The sequence below is a fragment of the Drosophila sulfurigaster genome, chromosome 2L (assembly GCF_023558435.1).
Source record: "Drosophila sulfurigaster albostrigata strain 15112-1811.04 chromosome 2L, ASM2355843v2, whole genome shotgun sequence".
NCBI lineage: Eukaryota > Metazoa > Arthropoda > Insecta > Diptera > Drosophilidae > Drosophila > Drosophila sulfurigaster.
Window position 1 is genome coordinate 17,358,914 of NC_084881.1, and position 19,898 is coordinate 17,378,811.

General features: G+C 38.3%; 1 protein-coding gene across 3 annotated transcripts in view; it reads right to left on the bottom strand.

Annotated features, from left to right (window-relative positions):
* Window positions 1-862: 862 nt before the first annotated feature.
* LOC133834982 (leucine-rich repeat-containing protein 15) overlaps window positions 863-19,898 on the bottom strand; it is a 71,129-nt gene continuing 52,093 nt past the window's right edge. For 2 of the 3 annotated variants that reach the window (XM_062264801.1, XM_062264800.1), the window contains exons 4-15: window positions 12,398-12,530; window positions 9,812-10,009; window positions 8,084-8,211; window positions 7,022-7,165; window positions 6,816-6,920; window positions 6,561-6,687; window positions 6,247-6,443; window positions 5,482-5,637; window positions 4,859-5,005; window positions 4,530-4,692; window positions 4,312-4,443; window positions 864-2,846 (exon numbers count right to left, since the gene is read on the bottom strand). In XM_062264801.1, coding sequence (XP_062120785.1) covers window positions 2,155-2,846; window positions 4,312-4,443; window positions 4,530-4,692; window positions 4,859-5,005; window positions 5,482-5,637; window positions 6,247-6,443; window positions 6,561-6,687; window positions 6,816-6,920; window positions 7,022-7,165; window positions 8,084-8,211; window positions 9,812-10,009; window positions 12,398-12,530 — 2,322 coding nt within the window. In that variant the 3' untranslated portion in view covers window positions 864-2,154. Of the gene's footprint in view, window positions 2,847-4,311; window positions 4,444-4,529; window positions 4,693-4,858; window positions 5,006-5,481; window positions 5,638-6,246; window positions 6,444-6,560; window positions 6,688-6,815; window positions 6,921-7,021; window positions 7,166-8,083; window positions 8,212-9,811; window positions 10,010-12,397; window positions 12,531-19,898 lie in introns of all 3 variants that reach the window. The other variant, XM_062264803.1, reaches the window with a different exon arrangement.

The following is a 19,898-nucleotide window of genomic DNA, read 5'->3' on the forward strand; positions in this document are numbered from 1 at the left end:
GATGTTCATGCATAAATTCAAATGTTTTTCCAGCCACTCAAGTGCAAGTGCGATTTTCGAGTACGGGAAAAAGCATCCTCCAAACAAAAAAAAAAAAATGAAAAAATTGTCTATAAGATTCATGGTTGGCCAAAACAAATGGCTGCAGTTTTCTTTCTTCTTCTTTGCCTTTCACCTAACATAATGTGCTTGTTTGAAGTTTGGGAGTCGAGAGTACTTCTTTCTTTTTCGTTTTTTGCGGCTGTCAGAAACTGCTTCTCGCAGAAAACTCTCTAAATCAAAGCCAAAATAAAGTAGTAACCCAGCCAAAACCAGCCAGCAGCGAGCATCTTGTTCACAACGCAATCAGTAACAATAGCAAATCCAAATCCGTATACGTATTCGTATCCGTATACCGTATCCACATTCGCCACGGAAGTGTGCCGCAAACGGAAACGGAAGCAATTTTCATTTGCGTTGAGTTAAAATGGTGGCCGTTTGTGGTCTCTAACAGCAGATGTTGTAAAGGCAGGGGGGAGAGGCAAAGCAGCAACTGAGCAACTGCTTGCTCCACATGCTTCACGACATGCTACAAGCATAATTTTAGCTGCCACACAATGCCGCAGCGTGGGGCGGTGACGCCGAAGCGTGCTGCAAGTAACCGCAAACGTTTCAAGTGCCGCCGCACTGCAAATGCGCATTTTTATTTAATAAATTGCAGCGGTGATTCGCATTGTCCTTTTTCCTTTTTGAACTTCCCATCGTTTTGCTTCAATTTCTTGTAGTTACGTTTTTTTTCTTAATTTTTATTTTCATTTGATTTGACTAAACGATTTTGTGGTCTCCATTAAAGCTACATTAAATTAAAGACGAATAACGAGCATTGTATGGTATTCTGTTTGTTTTTTATTTTCTTGGTAATTTCCATAAACTGTCACACTTTATTACTGATTTAGCGCTAAACGGTTTTGTTGTTTGTTGAACACACAAGTTTGAGTCCTCGTGCTCGTAAATAAATACAGTTGTTCGTTTGCTTATTTATTTGCCATTGTTATAAAAATGAAATCAAAATGCTCTTAAGTTTATACAAAGAGTGAAAGGTTAGAGAACAAAAGTTATCGTTTGGGCTTTCTGGTTGGGTTTCAATTGTGATTGTTTTTGTTTTTTTTTATATTCGTTAATATCTAAATTTAGTTGGTTGGTTTTTGTTCATACTATTTCCTTAAGTTTAGGCTTAAATGTTTTAAATTTAGATGTGTTTAAAATCTAACCAACTAACTATGTGCTAATTTATATTTGTCTCGTATAAGTTATGCTTAAATTTATAATTATTTTCTTTTAATCGCTAAACAAAACAGCGGCTGCTCAATTTCCAATTCGCAATTTGCCAAATGTACAATTTCGTTTTATTTATGTAAATTTTTAATATTTGTTTTTTTCAGATTTGGTTTTGTTTTTTTATTTACAAAAATGTTATCACATTTAAAATGTGCTGTAGTTTCGTTTTCGTTTATTTATTTTACTTACAAATTTTAATGCCCTAACCGCTTTGTTTTTGTTGTTCGTTCATAAATTTAATTTAATTGCAATTGTGTGCAATCAAGTTCACACACACAATTCATATATATACACACACATTGTTGCAGAGTCGTACAAAATAAAACTACAAATATACGTAATGAAACGCTGGTAATACGCTGCGTATGCGCAATGCACAAGAAAATGGCAGTATGCTCAGGAAGTAGAAATGCGATGACGACGCCTCGTAGTGATACCAAAAATATTCTACCCAACATAATCGATGAACTGGATGCAGTTTAAATCCGCATTATTTTTCGTTATTTATGCCGTGGGAGGAGCTTACTTTGGTAGCACATTCGCCGTCGCTGATAAATGAACTTAATTGCAAACTCAAATCCTAATTACTTCACTTCAATTTGACCCCACCTAAAGAAAAAACAATGCTTTTACTACTACATATGACCGCATTGTCATTAATTATACGTCTCCGTTTGCCAAAGTCTCTCTTGTTGTTACACAACTTCGGTGTGTGTTTGTGTGAGCTTACGTTGCTGTCGTACTCACTGCTGTTTGCTTGGCAAACTTACTCGTTGCTGTTGCTGTTGTTGTTGTTGCCGCCGCATCGGTATCGGCAACGGCTGCTAAGCCCCTGGGTCAGTTAACGCTGACCAGCGGCTCGAGCGTGCTGCTCAAATGCACCAGCTGCTGCTGCACCTCGCGCAGGCTGGCCAAGCTGCCCATCTGTTGATGCTGAGGAGGATGTTGTGGAAGCTGTGCAAGCTGTGGATGATGTTGATGATGATGATGTTGGTGTTGTTGATGCGGCAGTTGTGGCGGCGGCGGTGGTGGCAGCACCACAACCACAGCATCAGCGGGCGCGGGCGCTGGCATCGGCGAGGGTGCACCGGGAGGAATCACAGTTGCCGCAGCCGATGCAGCGGCCAACACTGTGGCTGTTCCGCCCATGCTTCCGCCCACCACATTCGGCTGTGCCACGCTATACAATAGACTGCCCATGCTTGGATGTGTAGTTGCATGCACTTGAGCAATGGTTGGCGATGCTGATGCCGATGCTGATGCTGGTAATACGAGTTCATCGATAGTGCAAACGCGATCGTCAATGGGAAAGGTAAAGTTGATTTCCTTGCCTCCATCGTGCGTCTTGTGTGCTGGCGTATTGCCATTGGCAGGACTCTGCACATGACCGTTTGTAGACGTTGCTGTTCCAGCTGCCGCTGCTGGCGATGTGGCCAGTGTCAGTGTGGTTGTCGTTGTCGGTGAGCTGCCGTTGCCCAAAGTTGTTATTGTGGTTGCTTCTAAATTCTTTTCCAAACATTTGCTATCGCCTGCAGAAGAAAACAACAAGGAACAGAGATGCGAACATCGAGCTTTAATATGATACTTCAAAGTACTTTAAAGTTTTCTGTTTTTAGTAGCTGCATTTTAATTTATAATTCAAATATTTGTTGCTCTTTTGTAGAACTGAATTAACTGCAGTTAACCGCTGTTGCAATGCATAAATAGGAATTTATTTTAGGAATTCAATACCAATAATATTATTTCTTAACCATGACATTAATATCGACAGAGAGACTAAAACATTTTGCTTCAAATTTACAATTCAGATTACCACAATTTCCCAATTACGCCGCATTCTTTACCCTAACGTATGCTTTTTTTGGGGGGGTAACCAATTTGAACTCCTATCAATGCAATTCAGATATTTGCGTTACGTTTGCCTGACAGTTTTACTTTTCTTACAGCCAGCTGCTAAAAAGTAAAAATTCGTGTTAGTGCCCGGGAAAAAGGTTAAAGCGCCCAATGTCAGTGAACGACAGTCACGTGTTTCGCTGGCATTGTTTATTTTGCAACGAAACGCGGTTGAATTTTTGAGTGTGACTTTTTTGCCTCAACGTTGAACTGCAACTGTTCTGGTTTCTGTTTTTTGTGTCGTATATTTGTGCACTACGTACACTGTTCGCTTATCGAGGGAATCGAATTCTCGCTCTGGTAAAAGTTTTCCATATTTTTTCGCTTTTTTTCGCAGCAACAGCAGCAGCCTTGGCGACCATTTTATTGTTTGGTGAAAAAAAAAATAACGAAAGTGAAAAGGAAAAAAGCTACAATTGCGCAAATTCAGAAGTTTTCTTTGTTTTCCGTGGGAGCAAAGCGTTCGTCGCGATTCCCTCGAGCGCGTTCTGGTGAATGACATGGCCAGCAGCCAGCAGCGGGGCCCCTGGGCCAATTTGTGCTAAGGTAACCAAGTTAGGCAGATGTGTGCACAAACATTAACGTCGACCTCGAGGCTGCATAGTCAGGTCAGCTGGAAATTTATTTATTCCTCAATTAGGCGGGAACGGGGAAGGAAAACAACGTGGAAAAATAAAATAAAATCCTCCAGCTCCACATAATGAAGCACGTACTTGTAATTAATTAAGTGCGGCTGCTTCTTTCTTTCTTTTTTAATTTGACCAAAAAATTTACGTGCTCACAAGAAAGAGACAAAAAGGAGATTGCTCGACTAAAAGATGCCCTCGAACAGCGTCTTTTAATGTTTAATCAACGCCAATTTAAGTTAAAGTAAGTTGAGCCCGCATATCAAGATGTCTCTCTAGACAAAACCCAAATGTAAAAGCCCATATAAATAGTTTGTCGTTTGTGGCTAGAATGCAAACAGACAGTTTTTCATTTCAACGCCTTGTCTTGGCCCTTGGCACATTGCCCAAACGGATTTCATCAGCTTAAACGCAACTTGGAAAATGTCTTGACAAAATACTTAATAGGCAATTACAATGCTCTCTCAGTACTTACTGCCAGTCAAATGATCCTCTCTCGTGTAGTAGCGTGCTCGGTTCTTGGAGAAGCAGGCGACAAGTGACAATATGATGACGGCAATTAGCACAAAGATAATGCCGCCCAATATAGCCAAAGTATTAAGACCACCTAAGGAAATGAAATGAATTGTGGAACAAAAATAATAATTTTAGTACATTTAAAAATAGTTTCTCTACACTTTTCACTGCACTGACCATGCTCAAGAAAATTATATGAAGTGCTCGCAGCGTTTTGCTCCTCGTCGCTGATGTAATCGAGGCACGTGTGAAGCCCGCCAATGTCCAAATTAATTATTTCAGCGCCACGCAAACTTTTGGGCAAAAAGCAAATGGGATACGTATCCCATTTCCATTGCAGCTGTAAAAATATCAGCAAATTAAATGAAATATATATGTGTACTCTATAGATGCACTCGTTTTTCTGGCCCATCTTTTCTTTGAGTTTCACATCAATCACTGGGGCTTTGGAAACTAATTGAAATTATGGCAAGGGTGTCAACATGGCGTATATACGTTTTACTTACTTGTCGCACCACATTTATTAATTTCCCCATATGACACTCGTCGCATATCAACGGATTGTTGTCCAGTCGAACATTGCGTATACCCTGTATACGCATTGCCGTATCAGCATTGATGCCATACAACTGATTGCGAGACAAGTCCAAATACTGCAAAAAAACAACAACAAGATATGCAATTGTTAGAAATGTTAAATGGTTTTTGTGTGTGCATGTTGAATGCCTATCAAATGGCAATTAGCTGCAGATGTTGCACACAATTTTTGGAAATTCGAAATTGTTGCAAGCAACCGAAGAGTTGAAGTATGTGCTTCGAAGAGTGCATATACCATTAAATGCAATTGAAATTATGGCTTAATGGCCATAAACTGATTGTTGCTTGCCAGCATTGAAAACAATGCTGGCACACAAGAAGCACGTACAAGGGAGATAAAAAAGAAATAAATCCATCCACTTTTGACCATATTTTGCCAATTGTAAATTGTGGCAGAATTGTGTTGCAAAAAGCAGGAAATTGTATGTGCACAACAGAAGTCAGAAATGTTCTTTTTATTATTGTGGCATTTTGACATCATCTTGTCGAAACAATAAGCTAAATACCTAAGCAATAATTTGTCAAGTCTTACCTCCAGCTCTCGGCATGGATCGATAACTTGCAATGCCATGTTATCCAATGAATTACCCGAGATATTCAAATAGCGCAATTGCCTAAAGGGCGTCAACAAGCCAACGGGCAACTGTCCCATGTCAGCAACAGCCAAGTGCGTCAAGTCTGGTATAAGCTGCAATAAAATTTAAATAAATTAAGTATATCATAAACTAAACTTAAATTTAGTTGATACACAGAGAAAAAATCTAGATTCAGAAGTAGGTTGCAAATCTTGATTAAGTTCTTTTCGATCTTAATGAAAAACAATCTTCAAATAAGATTTTTAAGTTAAAAAAATTTTCAATCAAGATTGTTATGCAAAATTTGCTTTTTAAGATTAACATTTTCATTCAATAATTTTTTATTCTAGATTAAAAAGAAGATTGCAAATCTTTATTTAAGAACTTTTCAATCTTATGAATCAAAATTGTTTCTTAAAATGTTATTTTTTCTTAGTTTCATTTTAAGAGCTTTCCTTTCTTGAAACAAGATTATAATCTTAAATTTCAAGGTTGGGCAATCTAGATTTTTGGTAGAATTTCGATCTTAATTTTAAATAAACCTTCTTGGTTCAATTTTGAGATCACATACTCTTAATTCACAATTTTATTTATGCTTTCAGCACTTTTTTTTTCCTATCTGTGTACATATAAATTAACAAAAAAATATCTTATATTTACGTTTACTGAAAATGTGATTATTTAGTTAACTTTGAATTAAATAAAAATATAAATAAACTCACCTCAAATGTCTCGTGCATTTCCCTTAAGTCCATTAGAACATTGCCGCTGATATTCAAGACTCGCAAATTGCTTAAGCTGCGCACCGATTGCGGTTCGAGGCGCACCAATTTGTTGTAGGACAGATCCAGAAATGTTAGATTGGTCAACTGAAGAAACGAATCATTCGGCACTTTGGCCAGACGATTATACGATAAATCTGAAAAGCGTAACCGTAAGAAAATCGCAAGCAATTGAGTGAATGAATAGAAAAAAAAACAAAGAACAAAAAGTTCTGAGACTAAATTGAGTATAATTTTGTGGAGGAATAGCTTACCCAAGTGATTAAGACTTTTCTGCATGCGAAAGAGTTGGTCGACGACCACAGACAATTGATTGCCATCGAGTAAAACTTTTGTGAGATGCTTCACATCGTGAAATTCATCCTTGTCAAGGAATTTGAACTGCAAGCGAACGCAAAGTGGTAGACAAAAAGAAAACACACGAAAAGAGGAAGAGAAATAATTGGAAAACGTCTCCAAAGGAACACAGAGAAAGAGAGTAAAAGGACGCTTTGGCATTGGCGACAAACCTCGTTGCGTCCCAAATCCAATTCGCTTAAATGTGGCAATAAATTGTACAATTGCGGATTGATTTTTTTCAGCTGGCAATTGCGGCATTTCAGTACTTTCAACTCCTGCAGAGAAAAGGATATATAACATACATATAGAAAGAGAACGAGATAAGTGCGTAAGTTGTTTCTGTTGTTCTTATTATTATTATGTGTATACAACTCACGGTCACATCGCGAAACACATCCGGCTGTAAATCCTGCAACGGATTTCCGCTCAAGTCCAGGTACTTGAGTTTGCTCAGCATGAAGAAGTTGCGCTGCACAAGCTCCACGATTGAGTTATCGGCCAAATTAAGACGTCGCAGATCCTGCCAAAAGAGTTATGCCAATTGCCAAAAGTTTATTACAGCCACGCACCAAATTAATAATGTTTCAATTTGACCCAGTCCAGAGATAGAACAAGAGAGAGAGAGATAGTTAAAGCAATAATAATTCATAAATCAGGGCTGTAGCCATGTTTCTACTGCACTTTACTGCTTCTCAAACTAAAGCAAGCGGATGCAGTCCCCAAAAAAAAGAAGAAATCTTTCCAACATTGCACTGAGAGCTAGTTGCAAGTTGGCCAAAGGAAGCCAAGAGTGGGTGCGAGGGGAGTTTGGGGGAAGCAGCGCACAAAATAAAATCGAAAGCAAATTGAAGACAACGTTGCGAAAGTTTTGTGCACTGAACACTTCCGCCAACATCAGCAGCAGCAGCCGAGGCCGAAACGAAGGCAAAACTTAAATTCAAGCACGTACATCGAACTTTCGTTTGCCCCAAAAATGCGGGCAACACTATTTGGGACGGCTATTAAAAATTCCTGGATATTTATTACAACAACCTATCCTCTTCACTTCCTTCTACGTAAAGACAAAACTATTTAGTAAGAAAGTGCAATAATATTTTGCTATAACCTTGCTATTTTACTCTGGCACGTGGCATATTAAACTCGCATAAAAATTGCGAAAATAAAATGGATCTATGATTAGCATGCAAATTTACTGTTGGAATAAAGTTTAATCCAAGAGATTTTTTAATGTAAATATAAGCTGAGCCAAGTTGATGACCGACATTAGCAGATTGTTTCCGTTAGCACTTAAAAATATTCGAAAGCGAAACTAAAGTGTATTTGCAAATGAAATACCTAAAAATTTATTTTGCTATTGTATTCAAATTTCCACTTCTATCTCTTCGTTTCTGCCTCTCAGAAAGTCATTGCTTAAAAAATCTGTTATTGCTTTACTCACCGTCAGATGTCGAAATGTTGAGCTCGCCATGCGTAGTATTTTATTTTTCGATAAATCCAATTCCAATAGATTATCCTGGCCCCGAAAGTTATTCTCCGTGATGTTTGTGATGTTATTCTTCGATAGATCTGCATTGTGGCCACACAAAAATATTGTTGTTTTTGTTATTATTTTATTGTGTATGGATGGATATTTCATCATGGCAAAAATATGCAACAGTTTTTTGTTTGCGAATGAAAAATGAAATGGAAATTGTTGTTATTATGACGTGATATGTGTGTGGCCTGACTTCAATTTGGTATAACCCCCGCAAATGGATTGAGTTTGTATTTTGACCTCAATGGCGAATTGCGTAAATATTTTTGTAACGTGTAAATAAATGCAAAAATCGTAAAGCAAATAAAAACACATTGCCAATGCCTCTTGTCGAATGCAACTTCACATATGAATGGGAAAACTTTAAAACAAATACAAATGGGTCGAGCACACACAAAAGTATTTGGATGCTCGTTGGATTCACTGTGAAAGTTGCCACAGATAAAGCACAAAATACATTATACACGACGCCCCCTTTTTGGTGCCTAGACAACATGAGTAGCATTTTTAGTTAAAAGCAATGTGGGACTTTGGATTTTACTTTAGCTGTTGCTTGTAGCATTTTCTTTTGTATAACAAGAGGAGGAAACACTGCAGAGTTTGCTGCTGGTTAAGCAGCTGACCACGCCTACTTCAACATTTTAAAACATTTGCCAAAAAATTAATTTAAATACTAGAAATGGCGGGCAAACGAAATGCCATTTGTTCTATTTTTAACTGCAGCAGAAAACTTTGTGCATATGTGTGTGTGTTTTATGTCGACTTTTGACTTTTGGCAAGCAACAAAGCGTTGAAAATACAGAAACAAAAATAAAAAAAGAACGACAAAAACAAAGATTGGGGCATGTAAATAATTGGAGGGCCGTTCCCGATGCGATCTCCAAGGACCAAGTAGACAGAGAGACAGACAGCGAAACGTACTCGTACATAAAATCCACATAAACAAGTTGAAAGCTTGGCAAACGATATCGAAGCGTTCGTTGCCTGGTTGCCTGCCTTTTGCTTTTTGATTTCTCACAATCTTATTTTATTTGTGGGACGCTTTTCGCTGTTTGGCGCATCAATTTCAATTTTATTGACAAGTAAGAGAAAACGTAGAACGCCACAACGAATGATTAAATACGCTATGTTATGAAATGTGTCGAAGAAGTATTTGAGCATTGTAATCTCTTATCTGCGTTAGCGCTGTCGTTGCTTTAAATGCAGTCTTAAGTGTGAGCTGCTATAACCATCTGTCAGTTACAAGCTTAACGATAAAGTGTCAGTACCCGCCACTGCCGGGGAGATTATATTGTCCTGTCGACCGCATCGAGTGCTGCGCTCATTTACCATTTTGCGCGGCGCACTTTTATTTGCCTTCGCCCTTTTACGAGGCAGCAGGACAGCAGCATAGCAAACGCAACGCTTGACAGCGTTGGATGTAATTTTCTTTTTTTTTTTTTCGTTTCGGGTTGTCCTTCTCCTTACTCATTTTGATTGTATTTATTTGCATATCAGGGTGGCGAGCGGTGTTTTTAACTATGCGCAGCTGCTTAAATTGAAATCGCGCTGCGCTCGCTGCTAAATTTTAATACGCTGCGTATACGCAACGACGATTTTTAGTACCAGCGTCATAAACAATTGATTACTCACCTAATATGCAGAGATGTTTGAGACCCCACAAGGACTCGGCCCCAATTGCCGGCAGATTGGAGTCCGTAATGCGCAGCACTTGCAATTGCGTAAACTGACGCATTGCCGGTCCAATGGTTATCGAGTTACGCGGTCCACGCACAATGATTACCTTCACATCGACATCCAACTGATTGGCAGATAAAGAGCTTAGTCCGCCTGTAAATTAAGTATATAGTAGAGAGAGAGAAATGCAATTAAATGTGAGGTCAGTTTTTAAAGCGTTAAACGCTGGCTATAAAACCAGCCCCGCCCCTCAACATAGTAATTTATGCAATGCTGCAAACAATATAACTAAAGGTTAACAATGCTCCCCACCAACAAGATCATTAACTGCAGAACCACAAAACTAGTATGAACTCTGGTTTCTTTTTTCGTGTTGTATGTACGAGTATGCAAACAATGTTACAGCACACAAATGTCGGGGTCATTTCAACAATACCACTTTATATAGAAATGAGAGTAGGATTTCATACAAAAATTGCAGCAGCTAGTAACGAGTGCACGCACTTTACGACTGACCCCACGATTGTACTAGATGCTATACAATTTTTGAGGGTAACCGCAATCCTAGTCTCCGCCGCCTTTATTGTATTACCACTGCGAACAATACGTATACGTAATACGGCATATACTATGCACATTTTTTGGCTGTGTATTTGTTCGTTGCATTATTATGTGCTCATTGCATTGTGTGTGTGTTGCCAGAGAGAGTTGGCGAGTTGAACTCATTGCGCTGCGCTACGCTGCGGGAAATATTCATAAAAAATGCAAAGCATTAACACTGATTGTAACATATTTTAACGCGCTTGCAATTTTGTTGGCATTTACGAGTATTGTTACATTCCTCCACAGGGGACACGAAGAGGGGGAGAGTGACAAAAAAAGTAGTAGTAGAAAGAAGCACAGAAAATGGGAAACACGGCATAGCATGCTGCTGACGCTGCTCATTAGCAACGCAGTTCACATTGCTCATAAATATTATGCAGATGCAATTGTACTTTTGTGTCTATTTTTTGATAAAAAAGAAGTTGAGCAACGTAAGCAACTAGGACAAAACCTGAAAAGTTTCTATGTGGAAAACGTAAAAACAAAATATAATGCGGAATTTATATTATCACATTGTAATATTTATGGTAGTGTGCAGAGCGAACCAAAAGGAAATTAGCAGTCCAGCTGATAGACTAGAGCTAGTAAATGGGAGTTTATATCAACTCTCTTACTATGAACTGTATATTTGATATGTAATTTGCATTATTATTATTGTAACTCTGATTAGAATTTGTATTTATGTACTTGGTATTTGATATTTATTTTGAATTAAATCTAGAATAGTAAAATAATAAATAAGGAGAATAAATGTATAATTTTTCTTCTATCTTACATATATATATTTACATGTCCTTTCAAATACTTTTTAAATTTGTAATGATTTCTTCTTTGCTACGGCTATTTAATCAAAGAAATTTAATATTTTCCATTATGTGTCTTTCTTAAAACAAATAAAGTAAATACATTTTAAATGTGTAATGTTGTCTCTTTCTTTTTGGATCTCTTTGAAATTCTATAAATATTGATACTTTTTCTTGGTATATTTTTTTTTAATTTATATTCATTTATATCCTTGCTTGTCTTTTTCTGTTAGTTTCTTTTTTGAACTTATTTAATATAATTGTGAAATGCAAATACATATATGTATTTCTGTTGGAAATTTTGTGCATGCAAAACTAAATTGAAATCCGCTTTTAATACGTTAAATAAATAATGTGAAACAATTGAAACAAATTGCTTAAACATTAACACTAATTCAGCCTCGATAAGCTGCGAGTTGAATGGGGAGCGAAAGATATTCAATGGAAAGGAGAAAACGAGAGTGAGAAAGCAGCAGATTGTTGTCTTATGGCACTGTCAATGCCAGTTCTCGTTCACATTGCTTAGTCGTGCCAGTTATTCTGCCCAAACGAAATTTTTAAGGGGAAGTGAAATTAAAACGACAAAAGCATCAGCAACGCATTTAAAGCAAATGCGAAAGGACTTACAATGTGTGAGACTGTGTGGGTGTGTGTGTGTGTGTGTGCGTTCGAGTTTGTGTATTTGCGCTATCCAAACAAGCGTTAAATTGAAATTATAGATTTTTGCAATGGAAATACATATACATATATAGTATGTGAGTAGCAGACGACGGCAAATGACAGTTGAACAAATTGAAATTGTCAGACATTTAGAAGCGAAACGAATGGGCAGCTTTAAAAAATAATATCACACACACACAGAAGAGGGGAGAGGAGGGGAGTAATGGAATTTGGGGTGCGTGTGTGGCACAAATCGAACTAACTGCAAAACCGAGGAAAAGCACTGTAATTATGATGTTATCCTAACGATAGTGTGTCGGGCCATGCCACAACGATGAGTTGCGTTGTGGCCTGCATTTCACTCTATTCTCCTGCCCTTCTCCCATGTCATCTCTTTCTCTTTCCCACTCTGTGCATAATTTTCCCCCATTCACCCGTCGAGCGTTTCGTTTTTCGCAGTTATTGCGCCACTTACCTTTTGTACAAATGGCCTGAAAGCGATCCAAATCATCAAGGCTACAACTGCATTCGACGGGACATTTCCTTCTCGTATTGCTGAACAGGGCCGGCATTATGCACAGACTGAACAGCAGCCACTTTAAGAGCATCTGCAAAAATAGATAAATGTTTTGTTGACATATTATTAAAGTGTCATTTTTATATCCGTTACCCAAAGGGTAGAAGGGTGTTATAATATTGTGTCTCTATGAAAAGTATCTAACAGGCAGAAGGAGGCATCTTCACCTCATAATGTATATTCATTCTTGATCGGCGTCAACAGCCATGTCCGTCTGTCTGTCTGTATGAATATCTAGATCTTAGAGTCTATAAGAGATAGAGATAGAGTCGTGAATTTTTGTAGAATCTTTATGATTCCTGGTTGCGATTACATAACAATTGTAGAAGTTATTTGATAAATAGTTTTAATTTTACTGCAGGTTTCAGTTGCTTTGGCTAAATATCTGATATATTTTAGTACTCTACGGTATATTTTGAATATAGTACTATGTAAATATATCAAATATTAACTTGGTCATATATTAGTATTTTTTTTAAATAATACCGCTCTTTTTTGCATTTATTCCAAATGGGTACCGGGTATCTCGCAGTTGAGCACGCTAAACTGTTGCCTTATTATTTATTTTGTGTTCGCTTTATTGCCAAGTGGCAATTAGTGTAGGGGTTTTTTGTTAAATACTTTGTCTGCCGGTCAAAACTAATTCAACTTTTAACCCACTTTCATTTTTTTCTATTTTGTCAATGGCGCTAATCCATTTAAAAAAACCACAATCACACACACTCTTTCTCTCTCTTACAGCATTTCAAATTGAAATCAACGTGGTGTCATATGTTGACATAGTTGCTCTCAGCAATTGTTGTTGTTATTGTTGTTGCTGGTGTGGTTGTTATTTTTAGGAGCAGCAACAGCAGCAGTAGTTATTGTTTTTGTATACACATGTTAGCATTTGGGTTTCGGTTGCATACGTTACGTATACGCCATGTTTGACCTCGGTGATTTGTGGTCAACACATCTCTGGACACTTGTGCGCTCAGCGATAAACTACGGTGGTCGCGCAGCTCGCTCTCTGCATAAATTAGCCACAGCACGATGCGGTTAGCAACTAAAGAACTCCGACAGGAAAACTCGACAATGTGAAATTTAAATACAGAAATACTACAACTTATGTGCCACAACTTTAAATAATCGTTAGTATTTCGTTATTTAATTTTCATAAGATTCTACTGCAAACCACTCGTTTTTCTTAACTTTAGCTTACGCCCTCTGGCTTGCTTTGTGTCGCGAGCTTTGCTGCTGCCGGAAAGTGTATGAAGCCGTTGGATTTATATGTGAAACATATTTTTCATTTTTACGCCGGATGGCAGGCAGCAAACTGTCAAGTTTCCGGCTCATCGTCGGCACCTTATGCACATTGTATGCGCATCGGATTTGTTGTTGTCAGAATATTGCTGCCAGGGCTGCCAGTCGTCGAGAAAGTAATATTTCTGCAAAGTTGTTGCGGTAAAAGTGAAAAATTGCAAGCGCATCCTCTTCCCTCTTTCGCTCTCTTCCTCTTGGAGACAATATGCTTGAGTTATGTCTGCTGTATGCCCAAAACTTCTGCGCGCTCTCTCTCTCTCTTATATTATTTGCTCCTTGTCTTCTTTCTTTTACTACAGCCAGCATATTCTCAATTTCAACTCCATTCTTTGCGCACAAACACACTCAATTTAACTTGTGGCATAAGCCTTACAACAAATATTATATTATATACAACAACTTGAAAAGTGCATTTAAAGTAAGCAACTTGACTGCATTATGCACTTTAAGCACACAATTCTTTCAGCGCATAGCTGCTGTCAGAGCTGGGCATCAACAACTTGTTTGACAATGGAATTGTACATTAAGAAATCGCCTTTCCTATCGCATTAAAACTTTAAGCTTCAAAGGGTCATTGCTTATTTTACTTTTTAATTTAAGCAAGAGATTCAAAGTGACTTAACGTTGATATAGGGCTTACAAGAATTGCTTTGAAGACTTTAACGAATAACTTTCGTTAAATGAAATTGCTTTTATTTAAAATGGTTTTTATTTAGATTAGAGTCACATAAACATATCATAAATTAATATAAGAAACTATTTAATCTGACTGACAAAAAGATCAAAGCTAAGCCTCAGCAACTGCTTCTTCATAGAAAACAAAATCTGATAATAGTTGTATTCATGTTATATTCGTTTTTATTGCTAAGTATATGCATGTCATCTAGATTACTAGATGATTACTAACAACTTATTCGTTCATCATCTTGCAATTCTGTTCAAACAGAGAACGAAGCTGTATTTTATATTTAAATATTATATTTTAAATATTATAATTGCTCTATACATTCTGTGCTATTATCATTATTAAATTATCATTATGATATATGCAGTATTAATGTTAAAATAACTCAATCTATTATTCTTGGCACATCCTTGCCCAAGCTGTTATCAATAAACTGTCATCTAAGCCACAAGTCGTTAATTAAAGTCTCATTAATCGTAGCATTCGTTCATTTAATAAAAATGAAAAGTTTCTAGAGCCGAAGCCACATCAAAGCAGCGGGCCAACAGCCAACAGCTGTCCAATTCGTTAAAGAGGCTGCTAAGCAAACGGCTGCCACGCCCTCCACTCCCCACACTCCTCCAGCCACAATGCAAATACATAGCCAGCTGACGATGTTCGACGTACACGCTCGATTTGGATTTTTCGGGTAAAAGTTTGTTTGCGTTCTGGGCCGCTGCTTGACGCTGCACATGCCGCACGCGAAATGCCCCGAAAAAGTTGAAAGTTGCGAGGCAACAGGAAGAGGAAGGGGAAGTCGACGAGTGGACAGTGGATGCTGCAGTAAAGTAGTTGTTGATATCAGCTTTCAGCATACATATTTGCTACGACTTCTTTCTACCCATTTCGTGCTATTTAAACACTCGAGAAATCAAGACTGGGGCTGAGGCTGGTTCCATTTGCCTATGCGAATGCCAACAGAATGCCGGAAGCAGTCGGCGAAAAAGATACCATACGACTACGGGTTAAGCTTTGCCATACTAAATTACTCATACGCCGCATGGGACTTGGGCTGGTTTGGTGGCTGGTGGCAGGATGCGGCCATTTAATACGTGCGCTACTTTTGTAATTGAATATGATAAATCAAACCGAAAAGTTACTCCCCGAGTCGGATGTGGTTGAGTTCTCCCCCATTCGCTAGCTTTACTTTTCCGACTCCTCCTCCTCCTTTTCCTCCTATTAAATTACGCGGCAAACGTATTCATTTGACTACCAACTAAATTGTATTAGGTTTAATGCTAAAACATGTTTGCATTTCGCACACACAATTCAAAATGAAATAAATCTCAATATTTGGGCGTTGCTTCCCAAAAATCAAATTATATTAAATTTCAACTAAAAGGCTAAGCCAGGCAGGGTAGAAAAAAAGAAACAGCTGGCATAATATTATGAGTTATGCCTCGATTTGTAACCTAATTGGAAGTGGAGGGAGGAACGCGTAAGAGAGAGAGAGAGGGGAAGGTGGATCAGAGGGCAGTCCGGGCTGACCAGCGAGAAGCCAACATTAAAATTCATGAACACATTTATTGCCAATTACCACAGGGTCTGCGGCACGTTTTATATAGAGAGAACAAAACTGGCAACACACACACCAACACACTAACACACACACACATACACTTGTTCCCTTTGCCTTTGCAATTCTCTGTCCAAATCTCTGATTTGCCAGCAAATGTTACTAACAAAATGTTGCGGCCGCTTTTATTTATTTTTTTTTTGCGTTGCGTTCTGTTTGCCCTTTTGCTGCCTTTTATTCGATTTTGCGCTTTTCTTGTCGTCGCTTTGGCTTATTTCTCTTTTTTTTTGGCCCCACACACATACACAAATTGATAAATTAGATTTACGCTCGAGAAATTATATTACAATATAATATATTTTCGGCCTGTAGATTTGTGTTTTATTATTGTATTTTGCTTCTCTCTCGCCTTGCTTTTCTTTAATAGCCAACAAGTGATTTTAAAGCGCCAGCAAGTCTGCACAAAATATTCCGGCGCTAAACTGCACATTTATTTATGATCTAACTGCGTGCTCGGCGTGTGAATAATGTGAATAGTCGGTTGAATCAAATCCCAATCATTGTTAAATTATGCGCAGACATTGAAATGGCATTTGTTGCTAAAAATAACTGCACTAAAGAGTTAACTCGAGAGAAACAAGCTATGAGATTTTAAAATTGCATATTTAGAAAATGTCATAATAATAACATCTAAAATTTGTCTTGATTGAAAATTGAGTTTACTCAAAGGTTTCTTTAATTTCTGCATTTCATATACATAAACAATGTTTATCAGCATTTTTATACATCAACAGCTTTATAAAACAACTTCAATAAAGATTTTTTTTAAAAATGTTTGAATTGGACATTTAGAAAAAATATAAAATTTTGCATTTATAATTTGACGTATATAATAATAAATAATTTAAATTATTCAAAGTTTTCTTTAATTTCAATAATCTTTTTTAATCAATAATATTTAACAGCTTCTTAAAATCTATAAACTTAAGTTCATAGCAAACATCGTTTATTTATCAAGCTGCCACAACTGTTCTTAGTCCGATTCTCAGAGTCTTTGGCATCAAGTTTTTATGCTTTTTATACACTTGCTAGCCAGACTGTAAAGTCTTTGAATTGAGTTGCCTCTGAGGCAAGTTGCAGATAGTTGCAACGCCGTGGTATTTGCAATTCAATTAAACTAAAGCAAAAGGCAGCTGAAGTAACGAAGCTGCAGCAAAAGGCGAAAAAAAAAGTATTGCGATTGCGTTTGCGATGGCGATGACGATGATGATGCTGTTTTGGCCAGAGAAGAGAGCTCTTTTGTGAGTGGATGCGCTGGCGTGAAGCGTTAAGAATGCAATGAAAAGACAACAAAGGAATTGTGACCATGACCAGAGAAGAGCAGAGTTGGGCAGGTAGGAAATAAACGAAAGACGTACGGACAGCAGCAAAAGCAGGCAAGTGACACTGAAACGGGTTGGACAGCTAAGAAAACCGCGATCAATGGCAAACGGTGTGGCGACTGTGTCGGCGGTTGAAAATTAATATCTTGCAACGGGTTTTAGGTTCTTTCTTGCTGCAGCTGAAATCTGAAACACTGGTAAACACATTTTTGTGAAGGGTCCGTCGCTTTATGGTAACTAAAGATGTTCACGTTAAAGCCAAATGCTGACCTGCTTGACATTCAGTTATTTGCCACACACAAATAGTGAGCAAAGAGGAAGCAGCTTCATTTACTTTTTCTTGGTTCAGTCAGGCTTAATGCCTCAAATGAACTCTCTGTGCAGGCTCCACTGGTCAAGGTGAAGTGTGGGGAGGGGTGCGACCTGTTTTAGGCATCATTGAGTCAAAAGATTGCTGCTCATTTGCCGTGCTTAATTGGCCAGTGTCAGCTTAATGTCGTCTGCGCACTTCCTCTTCCGCATTGAGTACATGCTCACACACACACTCACACACACACGCACACACATGTGGCCACTATGTGGGCGTGGTCAGTTTGTGGGCGTCGCAGCAGCAGCAGCAGCAGTGGCAGCAGCAAATGTGGCAAAAGCCAAAGCCAAAAGCCCAAAGCCACACGAGCTAATCGCACCAGCCAAATGACCCAAAAAATGAGCGACAAAAGCTGCAGCCGATTGCACGCAACCACACACAAAACACACACACATTATTAGTAGTGTATTTACACACATACACACGGACAGACAGACAGACATCCGCTATTCATAAGTGTATATAAATTTCCTTGTGTCGACACGAGGCAATTACATGAAAATTCCCACGTAAATAAATCAAATAAAATAAAATTTGTTGTTGTCGTCGCCCACAAGTGGCCCAAGTGGTTGACCAAGTGGGCTAACAAGTGGGCGTGTCTGATTTTGTAAACACATGTTACAACAATTACTACAGCAACAAAAAACAATTGAATTGCAATTGCCAAGAGACACCGAACGAGAGCGGAAGAGAGAAAGGAAGAGCCAACGAAACTAGAGTTTAATTCCTTTATGTGAAATGACAATTTTGTTTTCTTGTAAATCCCCCAAAAGCTTCCTCCAATGGCCAGCACGGCTTAAAGCTCTAGAGTTTGCTTTAGTTTCCTTCTCAGTCTCCTCTCTGACAATCCCTGGCGCTTTGTGGTTACTCGTAGCTTGTGGCCAAGGCAAAACTAGCACGTGGCCAAAAGAGAGAGAGATAGAGAGAGCAACGGCATCAGGATTGCATGCACCGCACGTTCTGCAACTAATCGCTCAAGTCTTTTATGCCTTGGCCACCGAAAAAAGGTGACAGGGTGGCGGCGAGGGGGAGGAGCATGAAGCGCGGCTGCTTCGTGACCATGCAGCATGTTGTGTCTATCATCTAGTTACTGCCACAGTTGGCCGCATAATCACGCCTCGCTGCCACTTTGCTCAATCCGAGCAGCTTACTGATAGCCTCTGCCTCTGCCTGTGCCTTGGCCCAAGCTCATAGCTCTTCGCTCTCCGCACACTCTGCCACTCTCCCCTGTGGCATCCACGAAAATTGATAAAAACGTTTGGCCTGCTGTAACGTGCAACGATATATACCGCAAGGGTGAACGGACGATCTGTGGGTGCGGGGCACGCTATAGTATCCGGCTCTAGCTCGTCGGCTTTGGGGGTGGTGGTCTTGCTTCCACAAATCTACCCTATATTCGCTGCGTACTATCATTAATAAGTCTAGAATTGAGCGTGCTGCGACAAAATGAATAGCTAGAACACTAACCGGAAGAGAAGTGATAAAAAAATTTAAAGTTTCCATAACCCTGCAGAGAATGAGAGAAAGAAAGAGAGAGAGAGAGAGAGAGAGAGAAGAGAGAGAGCACGAGATTTAAGTTACCAGCTTGTCACTGGTGTTACGTGACAAGGATCCCCACCCATCCTACGATCACAAGCAACAGAGCTTGGCTCTGGTGATCCCTTTTGGGCCCTACGACGGGGGAGCCTAAGGCCCGGTTCGGCTAATTAAAAGAGAAATTACTCCATGTTCAAATTTGTTTTAATTAAGGGTGTAAGTATATAAGAAATAATACATTATAAACAAATATAAATAAATTTTAAAAATGATATAATATGACAAAAGAATATAATATTTAAATCTAATAATTTTTAAATCGTATTTCAGAATGTTTCAATTTTGTGCCGTATTTGTTTTTTTTTTTTCTAATTGTTTAATATTTATTTGCTTAACAATAATCATATAATTTGTCTATATTTTTTTTTTTTTTTTTAGTTTGTTTTGTTTTCATCGGCTGTGTTTCATTTAATTTTATTTATATTTATTGAGAATTAATTTTCTTCTTTTTTTTTTCCAACTATTATCGATTTTATTATTCTCATCTATCTTTTATACAAACTCATTTTTTT